Raw genomic sequence first — 19537 nt, 5'->3', positions numbered from 1 at the left:
TAGTTATTGTATCTTTGGTTGACAAAAATGCAAACTTCAAATAAAAAACTGAATTAAAACGAGCATAAAACAATCTTTAAAAGTGACAGTTCATAAAGTCATAAAGAAACTAAATGCTAAGTGAATGCTTATTTAGAGAGGTGAGACTGACTCACCTCTTGCTCATGCCCATGACAACTTTTATCTGAGGTATTAGGATGAACCCTTAATTCACACCAGAAGTGATCTTGACTGCACAGTGCGCCACTAGAACAGAGTTGGGAGAAGTGCAGACCGGGGGCCACTTGCAACCTGCAGCCTGTATTCGTGCTGTACTGATGAGGTCAAAGCAAAACCACAAATGAAATTTAGATATAACATTTTTGAAAAGCACCTTTTAATAATAATAATAATAATAATAATAATAATAATAATAATAATAATAATAATAATAATAATAATAATAATAATAATAATAATAATAATATTTTTTTTTTTATTATTATTATTATTATTATTATTTTTTTGTTTTCTCCATGCTTTGTATTATTGCTGTCATAAATTTACATGAATTTAAGACTCTATTTTCTCTCTGTCCTTCAGTCTTTTGGCTTGACAGCCCCTCGTAAAGCCCTCATGAATTGCACACCTCTGCACTTGAAGAAGTAAATGTGTGCCTAGTGCTTCTTTGAACCTTGAATCCAGAACCGGAATAATACTGTGACCTTTTCGTGTTGTTTTAGCTGATTTGGCTAATGGGGCTAAAATCTAAAAACATGTCAATATGAGCAAATTAAAATGAAATGAATGTAGAACATGAATTGCTTGGGTGGAATAAACAAACCAGTGGCATATTGATAAGGCTGATGAATAGGTTTTTGAAAGACTTTCCACTGCCTTCTTGTCTAAATGCAGATAAATCCTCATCAGGCCTCATCTGCCGTCTGCTTTTTAATCGAACTGACCAATTTAGCCTCAAAGGCAGATGAGATTTGAGAGACATGATTGGCAATTTTTTGTCATAAATCATTCATGATGAATTATAGATACATGCAGACACGAGGGGGCAAGAAAGCAACCGTTCTGGATAGATTTCCAAACACATTTTATATTATTTAAATAATTCATCTCAATTCAGCTCCTTTCCTTTCCTGGCCAAGACCTTGTGTGCAACAGTGCCCCCTCTGGACGACCAGTGCTATGTGTCTTGTGAATACTGACACTCTTGTTTATCTATATAAGACTGTTTTGTTACAGTGATGCATTTAGATTTAAGTTGTGCGCCTTGACTTTGGATCATGTTCATCTTGTAAACTGCAGGAAAAACTTAAGTCTATTGCAGTTTCCAGTTTATCTTCACCACATTTAACTCCCATGGTGGTCTTAATAAACCCTATCTGCTCGATAACGAAATTATTTTTTTTAATCCCATTGACCTAATGAGGCCAGCAGAAAGTGCTACTCCGCTCTTTCCTAATGAGGGTGCTTCCCCACGATCAAGGTCACCACAGCCTCTCCTGGCCTCGCCTAATGAATGTTTGACTGAGAGCAGACTTCACCCGCCTCTTGTTCGCCTCAGTTAACACCCTATAATTCCGGCGTGGAGTGGAAACTCGGATAATATTTACTGATCAGTGAACTTGAATTGCATGCACTGCCAACATTTACCTGCTTATGATTGTTGGGTATAAATGCAAGCATTTGTGCGAGTGCGGCTTGTGTGGGTGTGTGTTTGTGCATAAATAAAGACCTGTCTTTGAGCTTAATGCCTCATTCGATTAGGCCCCCGGTTCTGTGTGTTCAGCTATTTGTACAGACGAGGGCTTGTTTTTCCCCTCTTGTGAAAAATCACTGGCGTCCGCCCTCCTGAAGAACACACTTCAGTTCAAGCTGTGTCATGTTTCAACACGCCTGTATAGAGGGTCCATGTAAAAAGACAGCTTTATAAATATGAGTCACTGTCATGAGACAAGCAGGTGAATTCAGCTGTTGACGAAGATGTGCAACACAGCAAGGACTGATCACACTATCACAAAACTTGAAATGATCAATCGATTTTGCAGCACAACATGGCGGCGGCTGAGGAAATTAGGGTTTGAAATGTGTCCAGCATTTCCTCAGCAGCTTCTCTCACAATTACAAACGCCTTTTGTCTCCTTCAAAACTCGCTAGACTCGTCACCACCTCTTGTTCCATCTTTTCAGTCCATTGTTCGACCTCCTGATCGTCTTCCGAGACGAGAAGATGTCGTGGACAAAAGCTTATTGATTTTTTTTATTACTTTTTTTTTGTCAGAGTGGTGGCTGTAAATAATATTTTCTTTAAAGCCCACTGCATTGCAGAGAAATAAAGACCAGGTAAAAGGGAGCATTTGAGTAGAAAATAAGAAACAAAGTCCTTGTCAGTCAGTTTGGGCCTCATCTGGGAATCAGCATTTACAACTTACCACAAAAATCGCAAGTTTTTACTTTCTTTGGATGACGTGTATGATTGTGGCGGAACTGTAGAAACACAGCAAGTCAGTGAAACTGGTCGGTGAGACAATGTGTTTGAGGTTTATCAGGAACTGAGCAATGATCAAAGAGGGTTATAGTTAGAATAGCTTGAGGTTTCATGAAACCATGTTGTCATTTTCAGAGGCTAGACTCTAGATGGCACTCTCTGCTCTATAATGTTTTTAACGTTTTATAATGAGTTGTAATTGTTATTATTATTATTATTGCTTTTTATTCAACATGTTTTACTGTCACCTGCCTGCTATTTCAAGCATTCAGTGCTCACTTTCTGAATCTGCCTCTGAGGGCACAAATATGCGCCACGCACTGACATTATTAGAGTAAGGAAGAGTGGTTTGTGTGTGTGTGTGTGTGTGAGCGTGTGTAGCGTAAAAAAAGACCTCAAATGTCAGCCTATAATACCAGCAATCCTGTTAGTTATGAAGTTCAGACATCACCCTGAACTTTGCAATCGCTGAGCTAGCAATATTTGTCAGACAGGCATGACGAATCACAGGGCAGCTTTTGGTGTCTCATATTTATGACCAATGTCTCATGGTGCTGCTGTGACCTACATTAGCTGGCCAAGACAGACCACAGTGATAGTAAAAAAAAAAAAAAACAGGACATCTGCAAAACAGATGGTTTGATGAGCAACAGTGAATCTCACAGCCCAATAACTTAGTGTGATTCATTTTTTACAAAGACATTTAATCACTGATCTGGAGGTTGTGTTGATGAGATGGCGCGAGGTTCCAACCGCATGGTCGTGTTATGCAAAATAGTCACTGAAAAGTCAAATTACCGCAGGTGCAAGGGAGTATATTTGTTGTGTTCAGTGCTTTGATACGCTGTGTGAGGAAAAATAAGTAGACAGTGTTGGTTATGTCCCTTGACAAGGCAAGATGATGATGGTGCACAGCATTAGAGCATACTGCTGTCAGGGTGTGATGGAGTGTCAGCATAGGCAGTGTTGTGTAAGCGAGCACCATTTACCAATAATCCACCTCCTTCACAAGATTACTTTCTTTGTGCATCATACAACACTCTAGTGTGTGAAAGTGCTCCTGGTTCAGTTCGTTATAATGCAGGCGTTAGAGGCTGGTGAAGTTCCTGGGGAGTTGAGGTTGGGAAAACAGTTAAAGTGTTTGAAATCAGTCATACAGAGTGATGGACAGAGATGAGGTGAAGAGGGGAGAGCAGGCTGGGTGGACCTGGGTGTCAAAGGTGCTCTGTGACGCTTTCATGTGAAAAGGGACGTGACGGGAAACTGAGACACAAGTGGCCGAGTTTCATTGGTGACTTGCTATGTGACAAGTGATAACAAAAGATATTGATGCACAGAGATGCAGTACAATGGATATTTAACATCCCCTCATGTGGTCAGGTAATCTCCGCTCCTTGTGTGACAAATGGTGTCACCAGTAGGATGGCCAACTGTAGCACGTTTACTGCAGAAGAATTGAGCCGTATGCTAAGGACACGATGCCTGTGCACGGCAACTGTCTGAGTCATGTGTGTGGGTACACAGGGATGGAGAGGTGTGACACACAACGCTGTCACGAGTACACTCTTTGATGGTTATGTCAACAAAAGCTTCCGTTAATATCAAAGTCTTTGTTCAGATTTTCCTTTCAGAAGTTAATAGGTGAAGGCCAGTTTGGTGTTTTTCTCTTGTTGCCTGAAATCTCGTTTCAACATTCAAGTAGACAGCAACCTTCTCTGTTTATGTGTGAAAATCTGAACAATGAAGTAATGTCAACAGGCGTATTGACTGTTCGTGCACTGATAATGGATGACCCTGGTTGCTTTAATGCGAATCCCTCAGTGGAGCTTTCTGTCGGTGTTGGCTGTTTTCCCAGATAGAATTGTAATTATATTTGCACTTTTAATTAAACAAACAGACCTGGCACTGAACTCTGAGTCAATGACTGTCCATTACGTTGACTCTTTATCTGTGGAATTGCGGAGGTCTTTTATTTCTGTGCACCTGTACCTTAATTACTGGCCGCTTGATGAAGAGAAACCCATTTAGTCCCAACGATATGGGAGAGTTTGGAGGAATACACGTGGACCTTTGGAATTTAAATGTTTACCACCAGTGAACTTAGGTCAGCGTCTGTTTTCAGATGTTTAAGGTGCTGAAAAACGCAGGATGATGCCCAAGAAAAGAGTGTTTGGGTTTGGAAACCTCTAGTGGCTCATGCTTGCACTTCTGTCACTCGGGTCAAACTCCTTCTGTGCTCCTTCAAAGTGGCAGGAGAGGTTGATCCATGTGTCCCGCAAATTGCCTAAATTGCTCTGTCTTCCTAGTCAGTGACCTCTCTCTCTTCCTTCACTCTTCACTTTGGAGCTGTCTCCCTCCATCCCAGCGCAGGATCAAGATTGATGTCTCAGTCCTAATGAGCATCTGCTTTGGTATGCACGCTGCCAGCCTGTCCTTTCCTCATCCTCCAATCAGTGACTGGACATGACAGGCCTAGTCCAATCAGATTAAAGCCAAAGGTGCCGTCTGGGCCTGTCACTCCACGTCCATGGGGAGCTATTCAGATAGGTGCGATACGGCGGGATTTTAAATGTCACTGAAGATTTGTCGTGTGCGTCCAATATCAACCGGTGCGAAAAACAGGAGGCGTTTTTCCCCTCTACCTCATCAATACCTTCATTCTGAAGGCATGTCGTGAGCACTGGCATTCCCAAGTTTTCAATGCTTTAGCAATTGTACCTTCCAGCTCTAAATCGTAGTGTGCAATTTAACAATAGCAGCTCTTTTTGTCACCGCAGTCCTGTGATGGTTGGCTCAGTTTAAGGGTTTGTAGATGCTGTGCGTTTTCTAGCTAGGTGTTCAGTGTTTTTAGTGAGTTGACTGTGTAAAGGTAGGTGCATGAGCAACAGTGGTGAGAAGCCGTTTAAGTGTACAGACCACCACCAAGCTCAAATCACTTATATGTAAAGTCCATCCTGAAAAGTCCATTCACAAGTTTTTGACTAACAAACACCAATGAACCATACAAGGCTGGTGAAAAACTATAGTTTCTTTTGTCTTCTCTACTTATTTATTTTGTAGTTGCATACCAAAGCCAATAATTCCTCTTGATATTTTGTCCAACTGAGCTCAAACACATTTCCAATTATGTCTTGCCCGTCACTTTGTTTCTTCGATCTTTATGAACAAACTTGCACGTCTATGTTGAAGGTTTGCTTGTAAAGGTATCCAGTGTGTTTTGGTGGGAGGCCTCACCCAGACAGAATAACAATGATTCCAAACCAAACACGGCCCTCTTTCCCTTGGTGATACAATATTATGCTCGTGTCTGTGTGCCTGTGTGTCCATCCATCATGGTCCATGATTTGATCACAAATTCTAACAGTCCATCCTCCCACAAGAGCGTGACATGACTGAGAAAGACTGCGATACCTTTATTTGGAAGAATGAACCTTTGATAAATCTTCACTTGTCATGTGTATCACATTTTGCCTCCTGACACCCGTGTGTGTGAATGTTTGTGAATCAAAGCTCCAGCATCATACAGCCGACTTTACCTTTGTCGCAGTTCTATCAGTCTGTCTGTACCCCCGTCTCCCTGCCCACGCCAAACCCCTCTGCCTCCTGCCTTTATTTCCAATATGTCAGAGTGCTCTTGTGCCATTCAAAGTCTTTCTCTGCGTCACACCTCTGCTTTCCTCGAGAAATGTCAGAGAAACCTGTCAAACTGCAAACAGACATCGAGCTAAAAGTTGTGTCTGCCTACTGAAAATATCAGTCTTTTCAAAAGTATGGACAGCTTATTGGATAAAGCTTGAAATGAGCTCTTGAATGCATAGATGAGTGATCACATTTCTATGGGAGGCAGCATGAGAGTGCCTTTGATATCATGGTTTGTTTAAGTCTGTCTCATCTGAGAGAAGCACAACTTACTGAGCTTTAAAATGAAAAGGAACAGCTCACTTCATGGGGGCCACATGAATGCACACTGGGCCACACTTTGCCCACGTCTTCTTTAAAATGTTGGTAAATCCAACCAAGTGTATGGAACACCACCAAAGTCAAATCGGTTATACGTGTGCAGGTGACCGAACAACGCTGAAGTGTGTTGAAATGCATGGTTGTGTGACCTACGTTTTAAAGTTGAACTGCATGGTACCAAAAGTGTTGCTCCCTTGGTAGATTAATACCTCAAACCCAGACTGTTCAGTCTTCTCCCACCTGCTTTTTCCTTCCTTCATATCCACAGGTGAATGTGAGCCCCTCTTTTATCTCCCTTTCTCCTGCCACCCTCCCCATCTCCCTACCAGGGGGTTTTAATTAATGGCAAGCCATGATGCTTATCTTATCAGCACATCGCTCCGCTTTCTATTAAGTATACTGACAGAGCTGCAGAGCTGCCGGCGATGGATGACTCTCATGCTCGCCCAGACACACACAGCCATACATATAAACACACAATAATGTCTACATAGAATGTGACTAGCATCACTAGCGTGTAAACAAACACACGCGCATGCAAATGGGGGATTGTCACCGCATACGCATAAACACGCTGCTCTGATGGTATCTGACTGTTTGATTTAAGGAGTGTTGTTTGAGGGTCTCTCTGACTTAAATCCCTTAAATGCCTTGGGAATCCCTCTGTCTCTCCCCACCGTTTCCATTCCTCCTCTACCTCCCTCTTCATCCCTGCTTCCTGGCTGAATGAACACTTATCATTCGTCTGATAAAGAGCCGTCCATGCTGGGGCTCACTTTATCTTTGAGAGCCATGTTTACTCCCTGTGAACAGTCTGCTTTTCTCAGATATTTCATAAACTGTGCTCTCTTGATCCGACAGAGATGAGAGCGCCACGCGTGAAGGCTTCATTTCCTTTTGCATAAAGTTTGGATGCACATAAACATGTAGAGCTTTATTTTCACCTCATTATCGCAAGGAAGGGAAACTTGAATCTACTTGCTTTTTTTTCACTGCGCATATGCGCCTTCCCAATTTTGAAACGTTTTGCATCATATAGGAAGACTGTTGTGAGGGGCGACCAAACTGTTTCTGTAAAAGGAGGTGTATATCGTCAATGACAGTAAGTAAAAACAAAAAGAAGCCTTAATGCCTTCAATAATTTTCATGAAAATAAACAATGGATATGGAGAATGATTGTTGAACGAAAAGCACTCAGAGAGCGCAGACATCTGCCAAGCAGCTCATTTCCACTCTTATTAGGATTCCCACCAAATGTCCCCCTCAGAGTTTTCTTATTGTTGGGGGGGCTTCCTGAACCTGGCCCATTTTATCTCATGCGAGGTCGAGGGTTTCGGTGTTGCATGAACACTTACATTACACGTGCGCTGGCTAGATTTAAATGTACATGTGCATTGAGAAGCTTGTGCGTCATCTTGTATTCGCTTAACAAGCTGAATGTGGGAGCAGAGACACAACTGAGGAGAGACTCGGAGGAACCTCAGTGAAAGACAGAACAGCAACACAATCGTATTCAGATCCATTATTTCTTATTTATATCGAGAATCTTTAAATAAAATAGGTGCTGTGGGACAAATCTAATCTAATCTAAACACTTCTATTGGGAACACTGAATTAATACATCAATATTGTAATGAATTTTATATTTATGGTTAATGTTATTAAATATGGTGTTGTTTGTTTGTTTGAGTGAACTTTCTTTGACAATTCCAGCATTAAATATTGTCAGTCTTCACAACTAATAAGAACTGTACTTATTAATTATTGGTTAAAATAATATGCTACAAATACATTCTGGCCATAAAATGGAGTGAAAAAAATATATGTCTGAAAAATCAAACTTACGGTTAAGCTGCGATGTCATGGTGTATTGACACTTCCTATTTTCTACTATTTAAACCTAATTTTTTCTTCTTTGTTTTGGCTTGACAGGACCTCACATTAGTCACAGGAAAGAATATGGCTCTTTAATGTGAATTTGAGATATCTGATGAGCACAATGTGGTAGCAGGTGGCAGTAGCCTTCCAGAACCCGCACGCACAACCTGATAGAAACTGAGTAAGACACTCAGTCAGGATTGACCTACATTGTGAGCTAAGTGACAATGATCAATGAAGTCTGCAGGGTCCACATGGTCACACCACCACATTTTTAGAAACTGAACCGTTGTAAATATTTCCTGAAAATGTCTTTGAACAGTTTAACTTGTGGAGTGATGTTGCTGACTGAGAGGCTGGCAAATGCAGGTACTCGATGGTGGTAGTTTGGGAAAGGGCAACAGCTCAGAATGTGAAAGAACCTGTGGCCTGGATGACATCTGTGAAGGCATGTCTCTGTTGAAAGCTGGGGAAAAAAAGAGCATGGTGCCATATATATATATATATATATATATATATATATATATATATATATATATATATATATATGGAGTGGTGAAAGTAAATGAATGCAGAGCAGATGTCCAACAGTCGCGAAGCTCGAAAAAGGTTAAATTAAGAACAACTGTGAGTCTGTACCTCCTGAGCTCTGACGAGTCCTTTGTCCTCTCACCTTGATTGTGCCCATGGTGTGTAAATCTTTCTGTTTCTCATTTGAGTTCAGTACTTTAACAAATGTATGCTCAGCCATATTGATTTTCTGGACTGTAGAGACACGGTTCCCTCACCTGCTGGCCTCATCTCTACAATCTCTTCACTCCTGCTATTAATGGGCATAATAATGTTTTGGCAAATGGGGATTTCAGAATGTGATTTCCATCATTTTCAAACCTGCATGGGGCATAATTGACAAAGCTGCACAGCACAAACCTGCCATTTGTTTGACAGTTCTGGCATTTTAATCTGCCAAAATCATACTCATTTCCTAAATCGACTTTGCTCATCTCTGTCTGCCACGTGGTGTCAGAAGAGCCTGTGCTTCCGGATTTGATTTTGAGATACGGTTTTCATACGAGTCTGCTGTTGTGTTTCCTCAGAGAGTTCGGGTGGAGAGATCCGGAGCTGCCAGAGGTGATCCAGATGTTGCAGCACCAGTTCCCATCAGTTCAGTCCAATGCGGCGGCGTATCTTCAGCACCTCTGCTTTGGAGATAACAAGATCAAAGCTGAGGTTTGTGTCTGAGTGTGAGGGTGTGGATTCATGTGTGGCTTTCGTTTGTTGCCTGGAGATTTGTTGTACGTTGAGCAAGTTTATGGTCAGGTGTAGTGTGGTGTAGCATTACACACTGACCGGGAATACAAGCAATTCTCTGATGCGTATGTGTCAATCTTAGACTCGAAAGAAAGTTCCTCCTTTCTTCCTGGGTTGAGTGTGATGCCCCATGCTTTAGACATTGGACTGTGCCCAGCAGTCTTCCACTAGCGTTCAAACATGAGTGTTTCCACACTAACAGGAGATGGAACTGAAATTGATCCTGTGCACTTCGATCAGTCTACGAAGCGTGTGTGCCAAAAGTGCACGTCCGCTGACCGAACAGCCTCTCTGGTACACCCCCTGTGATTGGTACAAATCCTTTTATAACATTAAACAACAAGGCAGAGCCCCCAGCTGCTGCCGATATAACAGGCAAATCAGTGAATATTATTTTTCATTGTCTGCTCTCATGCTAATAAAGCATCTTCCCAAGGCTGTGTCTTTTGACTGAGGTTCATCTAGAAGGGCAATAAAGTTCAATTATTCCCAAAGTCAATGCTAAGTCTCTCCAAAGCAATTTCCAAGGGAAACCCCTGGGGGACAATCTAATAAGCCCTTTAATAAGGCGAGCCGCACTAAAAGAATGACAACAGCATAACCAGTCTCGTATTTTTGGCCTTTTTCAATTCCACGTTGCTACTTACAAGCACCTTCCCGCATTGTTTTTCTTCAGTAATCAATTTAGCGTAGCCTCCTCTGAAAGCATTGTTTCAGTCATTCATCTTTGATTCAGTTAATTTCACGGGAGGCGTGAGCCGTTGCTGCTGCCCTGTTTATGAGAAATGTCATTTACCTGAAACTCTCGCACGCGCAAAAGCACCAGGGAGCACGACGACATCACTCGCCTAACGTAATGATGGAAGGGCCACAAGGGTGCAGTTAATACATGTACCGTCACTGGTGGATACCAGGGCTTTCAAACTGCCTTTTTGATCCAACTAAACAAGCAGCACAACAGACTGACTGTCGACCCATTGGTGAAGCTCTGTGATCTTGACTGGTTGGAACAAAAAACCCTTTCACGCACTTTTGTGGATTCCTTTGAGACCCCTCATATATGCTGAACAGTACCTCTGATGCATGTGTTTTCATGTCATGCAGTTTGTACATTGCAAATTAGGTGACAAGATTAAAAAAAAAAAAAAAAGATCTTTTGTTTTAAGCAAAAATTTAATATTTCTGGTTTTGGACTTTTCACTAAAGTCTTAACTCAAGCATAACCATGTCTTTTTCTGTCTATCATAAACAGAACGTCTGTATTGAGGTAAATAACTGGTAAAATAAAGATATTTACATCTCTGCTTCAGATTCAGCAACAGACTGAAGTTGCTTCATTCAAGTGTTTATTATTGCTCTTATTTCAAGCATTTTGATATACAGCCAAGTCACAGCTCCTCAAACAGTGGTTTATTCATCCTATTTTGGGGGCATTAAAGTAGTAATGAAACAGAAAAACAGAAAGTAATGTGATAATGATAATAAAATAACAATAACTTATTATATATTTTGATTTTTACATTAGTCCAGTACTCCAGTACAACATCTTATGAATCACTACTGTTCATGTATTGTTGCTAATAACGTGATTTTTAGTGAGTCTTACTGTAAGAGATGCAGTTCAGGAGATGAGGAATGAAATTCAGTTGAACCAAAACAGATGATCGTGTGAATGAAAGGGAGGCAGGAACACTGGTGAAGATGAGGCAGTAGAGGTCGAGAAAACACATGAGGTAAAAAAAAAATTGTTAGAGTGATGGACAAAGATTAAGAGAGGTGATGAAGAGTGTGTAGGAGAGGTGGAATTAATGGACACTACTGTCGGGTGATCTGGTTACCTGGGCTCCGTCACGCATGTGGAAACACACTGTATCTAAATAGATCAAAAATTGAAAAAGCTGTCAAATTTTGCTTCAAATATCTCTTTTTTTTTTTGTTTAACCCCCCGAGCGCATGTCGAGTGCAACAAAGGAGGAGTCTCACCGGGTGAGATTTCACTTGAGGCTGTTCAAAAAAGATCTTCAGTAGTGTTAAACACACATGGTTGATGTAGAAGCAGAAGACAGGCAATCCAAACATGCAGTTGGTAAAAAGAATTAACACCATCAGACCTCTGATCTCATAAAAACTCATCATTATCTCTTGAATCTTGTGACTGATGCCTAACAGTCGTGTATTGTCATCATTAGCTGTGTTAGCTGGGAGCACTGTGCACTGATGAAACCGTTCATGACAGATCACATTGTCGTACTGAGGCTCTATTATTACACAGATTCTCTCTTTCCAATCTGTCGTATATTTTTGTCATGGTTGTTTGACACATTTGAAATCAGTTTTCATTTCAGACGAAAACAAGTACTGCTTATTTCCACTGTACTGAGAGGTAGCTTCAGTGTGTGGCGCTCTATTTCACACTATTTCAGGTCATTAGCAGCACAACATTAAAGCAGCGTTATGAATGCGCTGAGTGCAATAACAGCACAACTATGAAAAAAAGTCCTTTGATTTGAAGGCTTTGAAAAGTTCAAGCAGTTGTTAGATAATACATTCATTTCCGACAACTTACTGTATGTCTTCTGTTTATACATCAATTTCCACAGAAGCTGGCTGGGGCACTTACGTGTTTCATATGAAATGGATTACATACCTAAACAGGCTTTGATTTGCCCTGTGTGGAGCTGAATTAATATTTTATCAGACATAATAATATTGAGAAAAATATCTATTTATTTGGTTGTTTTTTTTCACTGTAAAATACTGACCGGAAATATGTCATCCTGATGCCGAAGCAAATGCTTGTACACTTTTTGTGTGGTGTAACGCCCTGAGTTTAGCAGACAGGGTTGAGGCGCCTCTTCTGCCATCTTTGTTTGGGTATTTTTCGCATGTGCATTGGCCTTGGTTCCAAAATGGCACACAGACAAAATCTAATCGATTTTGGATGCTTGTAAATGGATTATTAATCGTAGCAAATGAGAATGTTGCACTTGGTGTTACAATATACATAGGCATATTGATAGGCATATAGGCATATTGATCTCTTAGAAATGCATAACCACGTAGAGACGCCAGAAAATCATCAAAGGAAGAGTGACAGCTTGTTGGACTGTACACAAGCAGATGTTTTCGGGTTTGAGTGATGACCTGAAGCATGGCCCCTCTGTTGCACAGCTGGGTCTTGCTGTGAGGACTGTGGCTTTTATAACTTAAGAAGGTCAATAACAGTGTAGTATACTGTAGTTACTATAGCACCACCAAATTCAGGCCCGGGGACCAAATGCAGCCCATTTCCTGTTCTTTAAATGTATTATTTGTAGCTCACCACCGTTGTCAACCAGTGAGTGCATATGTATGAAAAAAAAGAAATAGAATAAAGCTTTCCTTTGCCCTTAATTCGTGAGACTGCGTTTTTGTAATATTTATATAACCTTGAAAGTTTGACATCTGGAGTGTGTGTATATATATATATATATGGGATTTACTATCACATATTTAATGGTTAAGTAGTAGTGTAAGAGGGTCAGAATTGCAGGTTATTTAATGTAATTAATTTTTATAAAAAGGCTAAATTGGCATTATTCCTCTGTCATGAGTACCTTATTTAGTCCATTTTTCTTTGAAAGCCATGTGTATCCTGTAAATGAAGAACAGGTCAGCACAATGGTCAACAATGTATTTCAAACAGCACTGTCAGCAATACTACGTTTTTGCCAAGACATCATAGTGACTCTCCTGAGTTACACCAATTTGAGCGTTAAAGTTGTTCTTTTTCACAGCTGAGAATAACTTTTTGACTTCTGCTTCATTCCTGTGTGCTGTGCAATGAGCTGTGTAATAGATCCACAACACAGTAGGTTTTAAACAAATTCTGTCACGAGCTCCCACTGAGCACAGTCCCTTTTTTTTAAAAAAATATTGCTTTAGCACTCACACTGTCATCTTCAGGGATGTTCTTGTGATTTTTATTCATACAAGTGGGATCAAGGTCGATCTTATTTCAACTCATCAAACCCCTCAAGTGTGAAGTTATATTCTCGGGTCTTTGATAAAGACACTATACACACAACATTTCTGGGTCACGAATGATGATCGTGTACTGAAATTCGGAGCCTGGAATCATTCTGAAAAACACTTAGTGCGGGATAAGTATTAAAGACAGAGCAATTTCTTGACTTGGCACCACTCCTCTCACAGACGCAAAGTTCAAATAGTGATAGCTGGAAATGCATTAGACTGCATTTATCGTGGTTTCCTCGTTGACACAAGGGCAGTTTGTTTGTTGCAGTTGCGCAACTATGATATTCAGATGATGGCCTCAGAGTAGGAAACGTATTTTTACCATGGATCCATGAGGAAGGAACGTTAGCTAGTGGAGTCGACTGACAGTCGCAGATGGCTGAGCCACTGAGCATCCATGACATAGCTGCTATTCATAGCTTTAGTGGATCCACAGGAGCTCCAGAGAAGCAAATAAAGAAAGGAAACAAATAAAAAGGGTGAATGAGGGAGGGTTTTCTTTCCTTTTTACACATACATTATTGGAAATATGGAATGAAAAAATACTTGCATGTGTTGGGACCACTTAAATCAATGTTTATGTATACAATTGCAATATTTTCAGTCGGCTGTAATGATGTATGATTCACTGTGTGTGCGTCAGTTTTATTGTCGTGTGTGGACCTTGTGCTTTTTGCTCTTGGCTGGGAATATTGGCCGCAGCTCAGACAATATTTGACCACAAAGACTGCACATCCATCTTCAGCATCCTTTTTTCATCCTCCAGACGAAGATATAACATAGGCGACATATGGACGTTGAGATCTTGGCGCCTCCATCCAACATGCAGCATCACAAGCGAACACTAGTGTGCTGCGTTAATTCCGGACATCATATACTGTGTGGCAGGCTTGTCGCTATTCATTTATCCAGCAGGACAGTTAAAGAATCTGCTTGACTATTTGTCTCGGGCTGCACACGTCCAGCACCCATTTTGGTTATTGAAGCGTGACATGAATAATATCTTAACATGATTTCTGGATCAATTACTTTGTACACATCCCTCTTATTTATGGGCTGATGCTGGTGCAGCTCTGCAGCCTGATCAAACAGCCCTGTCTAATTGGAGGGTGTTGCAGTTGTTGAAGTTCCTCTCAGCAACTTGTCCACTAATGTGAGTCATTGAAATATGTTTATTTAGTTGGGTCAGTCAGGAAGAATGGTGTTCTCTTTTGTAATCTGTTTTGATTCCACCTCAGCTATTTGCAGATGATGTATGCACACAAAACTCAGAAGTCCTATATTAGTTCATGTTCAGCATGATGGGGATTAATGTGGCCAGAGGGTAGACTGGTGGGTGACAAATGGCCTCGGCCAATGGTGAAGTTGAGCTGAGCCAGAAGGCAGTGCTCACCGAATCCAAAAATGAAACCCTCACTACGAGCCCTTTTACACAAACATGGTTCTTCATCTGGAACAGCTGCTGTTCTGGACTCTCAGGCACTCGGCACTGTCTGTTGAACCAGCCCGCGTTCATACAGGGTTAAGCAGAACCAAAGTGGGGTGGCACTAAATGGTAAAATGACAAGTCGCTGCGATATTCTGAAGGCGTTTTATCTTCATCCAAAATTGAGAATGATGATGATGAGGAGACGTACAGTAGAAGAAGGTTTCGTCACAGACATCTGGTTGTGTATTGACGTTTTTGCAGATGTTACTCTTGTCTATGTTCATGTTGTTCTCTTCATGCTAGAGTTAACAAGCATATATTTAATTTGATTGAACATTATTTCCACTTCTTCCTCGACTTCCTTCTCATTTTGTATGGATAGCATACGACACACCCACAGATGACGTCACGCTTCATAAGCTCAAACTCGCTAACTTTTTTTTAGTTCAGGCCTCGTTGCACTTTCCAGTTTCCCTTTCTGAACTCTCTGGCTGGTTCAAAATTGCATTCAGAAACGGCTCTAAGTAAAAGCTGAACACCAGTAACTCGGACACTAGGTGCTCGATCTACACAGGGCAGGGAAGCACCACAACTTCCAACATTCTGACAGCTGATAACATGCAGCAAAACCGTTAAGATTTTGCTCCTCCTAGTCTAAGATGTCTTCATTGTGTTTTCATTTCTCTGTGTTAAGCAATGATGCTTTTAATCACCGCACCATGTCACTTTCACCTGCGCTCCAGTGAGGGTGGGGCGAAGAAGGGCTGACCAAATTAATAACCATGCATCATTATGAATGATGCCCTCACCAGTTTTGCTTACACCACAGCAGCACGTGGGGCATCTGATTCAGCTGAAAATGCCAGTGTACATGTACAAATATAACTTAACAAAGAAGACAAAAAGAGTGGCCGCGTTGAGACACGCTATTTCCGTGCCATTATAGCCCCACATGCTGTTCAAGTTGGTAGTCAGCACATGCTCTGTCACAGCCTCTCATGTCCAAGTGCTCACCCTCACTAACTGTGTGAATGGACCAAAAACATGGAGTGACCTTGACAGAGCAAATTGTGTGTCACCCAAAAAAGCAGCTTTTGTGTGTTCTTACGAGTCCTCAGTCACCACTTGCTTTCATGGTTTCCACAGATGATAAAGCAGTTACGACAGGCCGTGGTTCAGAAGACTGCTTCCTGACCATGGCAAAAGAGTGTAACTCAAAGTTGGTTGTGTACGCCCACCTGTGGAAACAACATTTATTTCAGTTTCACACACGTCACTGAGAGTCCACGTCAGAATCAGACAGTAACCGAAAGCACAATGCTCCTACTGAATGTATTTACTGTATAGATTTATATTCAAGAAAATCAGCGACTGAGTTGCTGAGTCTGCCTCTGCCTGTAAGGAAGAGTAACATACTTGTGATGCTGTCGCAACTTGCAACTGTCTATACAGTGTATATAGGGTGGCTGTTTTGAATCTAAAATATAAAACGTGTTTTGATTAAATACACACTATACTATATAATTAATGTGTTCATAGCTTTGATGTCTTCAGTGAGAATCTACAACGTTGATAGCCTGCACTTTCCCTTTCTCTCTCTCTCTCTCTCTCTCTCTCTCTCTAAAAGCTTTAAAAAATAATGTTCATTTAGAGTCAAAATTGTTATTCATAATGACACGAGAAGATCGCTTCAATGCCATTTCGTGGTTTTACTCTGACCTCATGAGGACCACATGAATACAACCAAAGGTCCCCCGGGCTACCCACGTCTGATGTGGAGTTTCAGAAGACAGAAATGAAAATAATGAACCCACTTTTTTAATATTTTTCTTCATGTTAAAATAATTGCGTGACACATAATACTTAAATCTGGCTCATTCCCTCCCTGTAATTTCTCAACGCATCAGTCGCAGGTTGATGAATTCTGCTGTAATTTTGTTGTAGGGCTTTTAAATGTCTCTTCTTATTGACATTTTAATCTGTTTTTATTTTAAAGCTTTTAATGAAGGCATCTCTCCTCCATAAGGTGTCAGCTGAAATTTTGCTTGAGTGTATTCCGTCTGTGGCAGTAACCGCCTCTCTCGCTGCTGCGTGAGATTAAGACTCATGCTGCTTATTCCCTGGTGCGAGAGCTTTATATGTGTCGCTCGACCATACTCTTCAAATAAGCGAGTAAGCCCGGGAGTGGATTTGTCACGGTAGATTGTTGGCTCTATCATTACACGTGATAATGGAGAGAGAAATATCTGCTGCCTCTGAACATGATTAGTCCACCATAGGTCAATGTCATATTTGGCTGAGTTCAGAATGGCCCGGAGGGAAATATTAGTGGAAGGAGAGGAACTAAATTAGCAAAAGGTTGGAAGGTTCTGGAATGAAGTTTGCTTGGCCAAACTGTGAGGTTAAAGAAATAGATTGGGCGGTGCCACTTGCATTCATGAGACCTTCAATACAAAGCTCATAGCCGAGTGCCACACAAGAAAGAAGCAGGCTTCGCTGCACCTTGGGTGGTTCACACACAATTCATGATGTTTGAAAAATGCTAATTATGTTAATATTTATATTTACCACAGACTATTGATTCTTCAAGGGTTTGCATGTGGAATTTGTGTATTTAGCTTGTTTCTAGTGAACATGCAAATGGATAGTGCGTGCTATCATGGTCCTGACTACGTGTGCTCGTGTCTCTACAAACTCACCCTGCAGTTCAGAACCAGTGGTTCCAGTAGCACATTACGACTATATACAAGTAACACCCGACTTACGACCGGGTTCGGTTCCGACCAACGCATCGTAAGTCAGATTGGGCGTAAGTTGAATGCCATTCAAAATAGCAGAGGCGAGGATTATAGGTGCTGCTGTAGTGGTAGATCGCTGTGTGAGATGCTGGGATACTATGCTGCCGTAACTGGCGTACGCGTTGCCGGCTGCTATGTGCTGCGGTGCCAGACACTGAATTAAAAAAATAAAATAAGCATCTGCTGGCTGTGGTCATAAGTACGGTGGACTTAAGTCGAGCAGGTCGTAAATCGGATGTTACTTGTAACCACGTTTTTCAGTGTCAAGTGATGTTCTGATGATGATGTTCTAACGGGCTTCGCTATTGGTTTAACCACTCCGAGGCTCCGCCTCGCGCCTGAGAACTGATTGGAGTAATGTGTTATGATTTCAAAAACAGCAATAAGATTAAAGTGGTATATCCAAGTCAAGTGCAGCTGCTGCCTCCAGATGGCCAACAGGAGACATGACACACTCAGGCTTTGTACACCTCAGTCTTGTAGTGGACAGGGACTTCTTCAACAAATCAGTTTTTCTGTATATCAATTTAGGTAAATGTGTTCATGTTTCTGAAAATGACACTTTGTTTTTGTTTCCTTTTTTGTTGTCACCACTTATGAACAAATTGACTTGACTGCCTTGACCATGCGGTTGGGCTCACCTCATTTATTGGGCATTGCAGTCTTTTTTTAAATTTCGTCGCAAGTCTCACGCTTGCTGAGCCTGAACTGTGCGACGCGTGCTGACTCTGACTGACAAGAGGGTTCATGCCGTTCATTCCACTGTGGAACAAACACCAAGAGAAATGCCTGAAATTGGTGCACAGAGTAAACTCTCTTGTCAGTCATAAAATATATGTTTCTTTTGTGGGAAGAGGTGGAGCCACTAGCACACAGTTAGCACTGTAGTGTCCTGACAGACCTGCCTAAGCCGTTGTTCCACCCTCTGCAAAAAAGACAATGAAAATACTGTATGCTGTATAGCATAAATGAGTAAATGGGGTGTAGTATAAGTATATATACGTTCACATATACATGTGTTTAGAGACCTAATGGGTTTCTTGCTAGAAGCCAGATGGGCTGGAACATCATTGCTTTGTATGCTTCTTCAGAGAAAAGTTTCATAAGACTCTTGATCCACGACTCTTGATCCACGTGGTGAACTGTTTGCTGTCACCTGCTGATTAGTGAAAAGGCTCCGTATGCCAGGACTCACACTCTTGTTCGACCCCGCATGCCACCTTCCCAGGTATGTGTCACTCTGGTGTCCTGCTGCCAGGTTCCAACATCGCTGATTCCCACACTCCCAGCTGTCACCTCAACTAAGTGTTTCCAATGCAATGCTGTCGCCATGGGTTACCCATTTCCACTGCCAGCGCAGAGCAGCAGGAGACACAGACAGATCAATCTGGGCTTCTAATCTTCTTTACATGAAATAAAGGGAGAAGGTGTTAGCAAGCCTGGTCAGATGGTTGGACGGTATAGGAATCACTGCTGTGACACAGTCGAGTGATTAGCAGGAGACCAAGGAGCTTGGGGTGGAGCTCATGCAAGGGACAGGCAAGAGATGTTGTGGACATGAAGCAATCTTAGTTTGTCTTTCATTTAACCCCTTAATCCACTTTAGATGGATAAGAAAAGTCTTTTCTTTGCTGAGTCAAGCCTCTCGTTCTCCTTCTAGACC

General features: G+C 41.5%; 1 protein-coding gene across 7 annotated transcripts in view; it reads left to right on the top strand.

Moving 5' to 3' along the window:
* Nucleotides 1–19537, top strand: part of ctnnd2a (catenin (cadherin-associated protein), delta 2a) — a 240219-nt gene that overhangs the window by 164143 nt on the left and 56539 nt on the right. For all 7 annotated transcript variants that reach the window (XM_053858318.1, XM_053858311.1, XM_053858317.1 and 4 more), the window contains one exon: nt 9417–9549. In XM_053858318.1, the coding sequence (XP_053714293.1) occupies nt 9417–9549 (133 nt within the window). The remainder of the gene's footprint in view (nt 1–9416; nt 9550–19537) is intronic.

The sequence above is a fragment of the Synchiropus splendidus genome, chromosome 3, assembly GCF_027744825.2.
Source record: "Synchiropus splendidus isolate RoL2022-P1 chromosome 3, RoL_Sspl_1.0, whole genome shotgun sequence".
NCBI classification, from domain to species: domain Eukaryota; kingdom Metazoa; phylum Chordata; class Actinopteri; order Syngnathiformes; family Callionymidae; genus Synchiropus; species Synchiropus splendidus.
The sequence above is the reverse complement of the archived record's forward strand: the minus strand, read 5'-3'. Positions and strand labels throughout refer to the sequence as shown.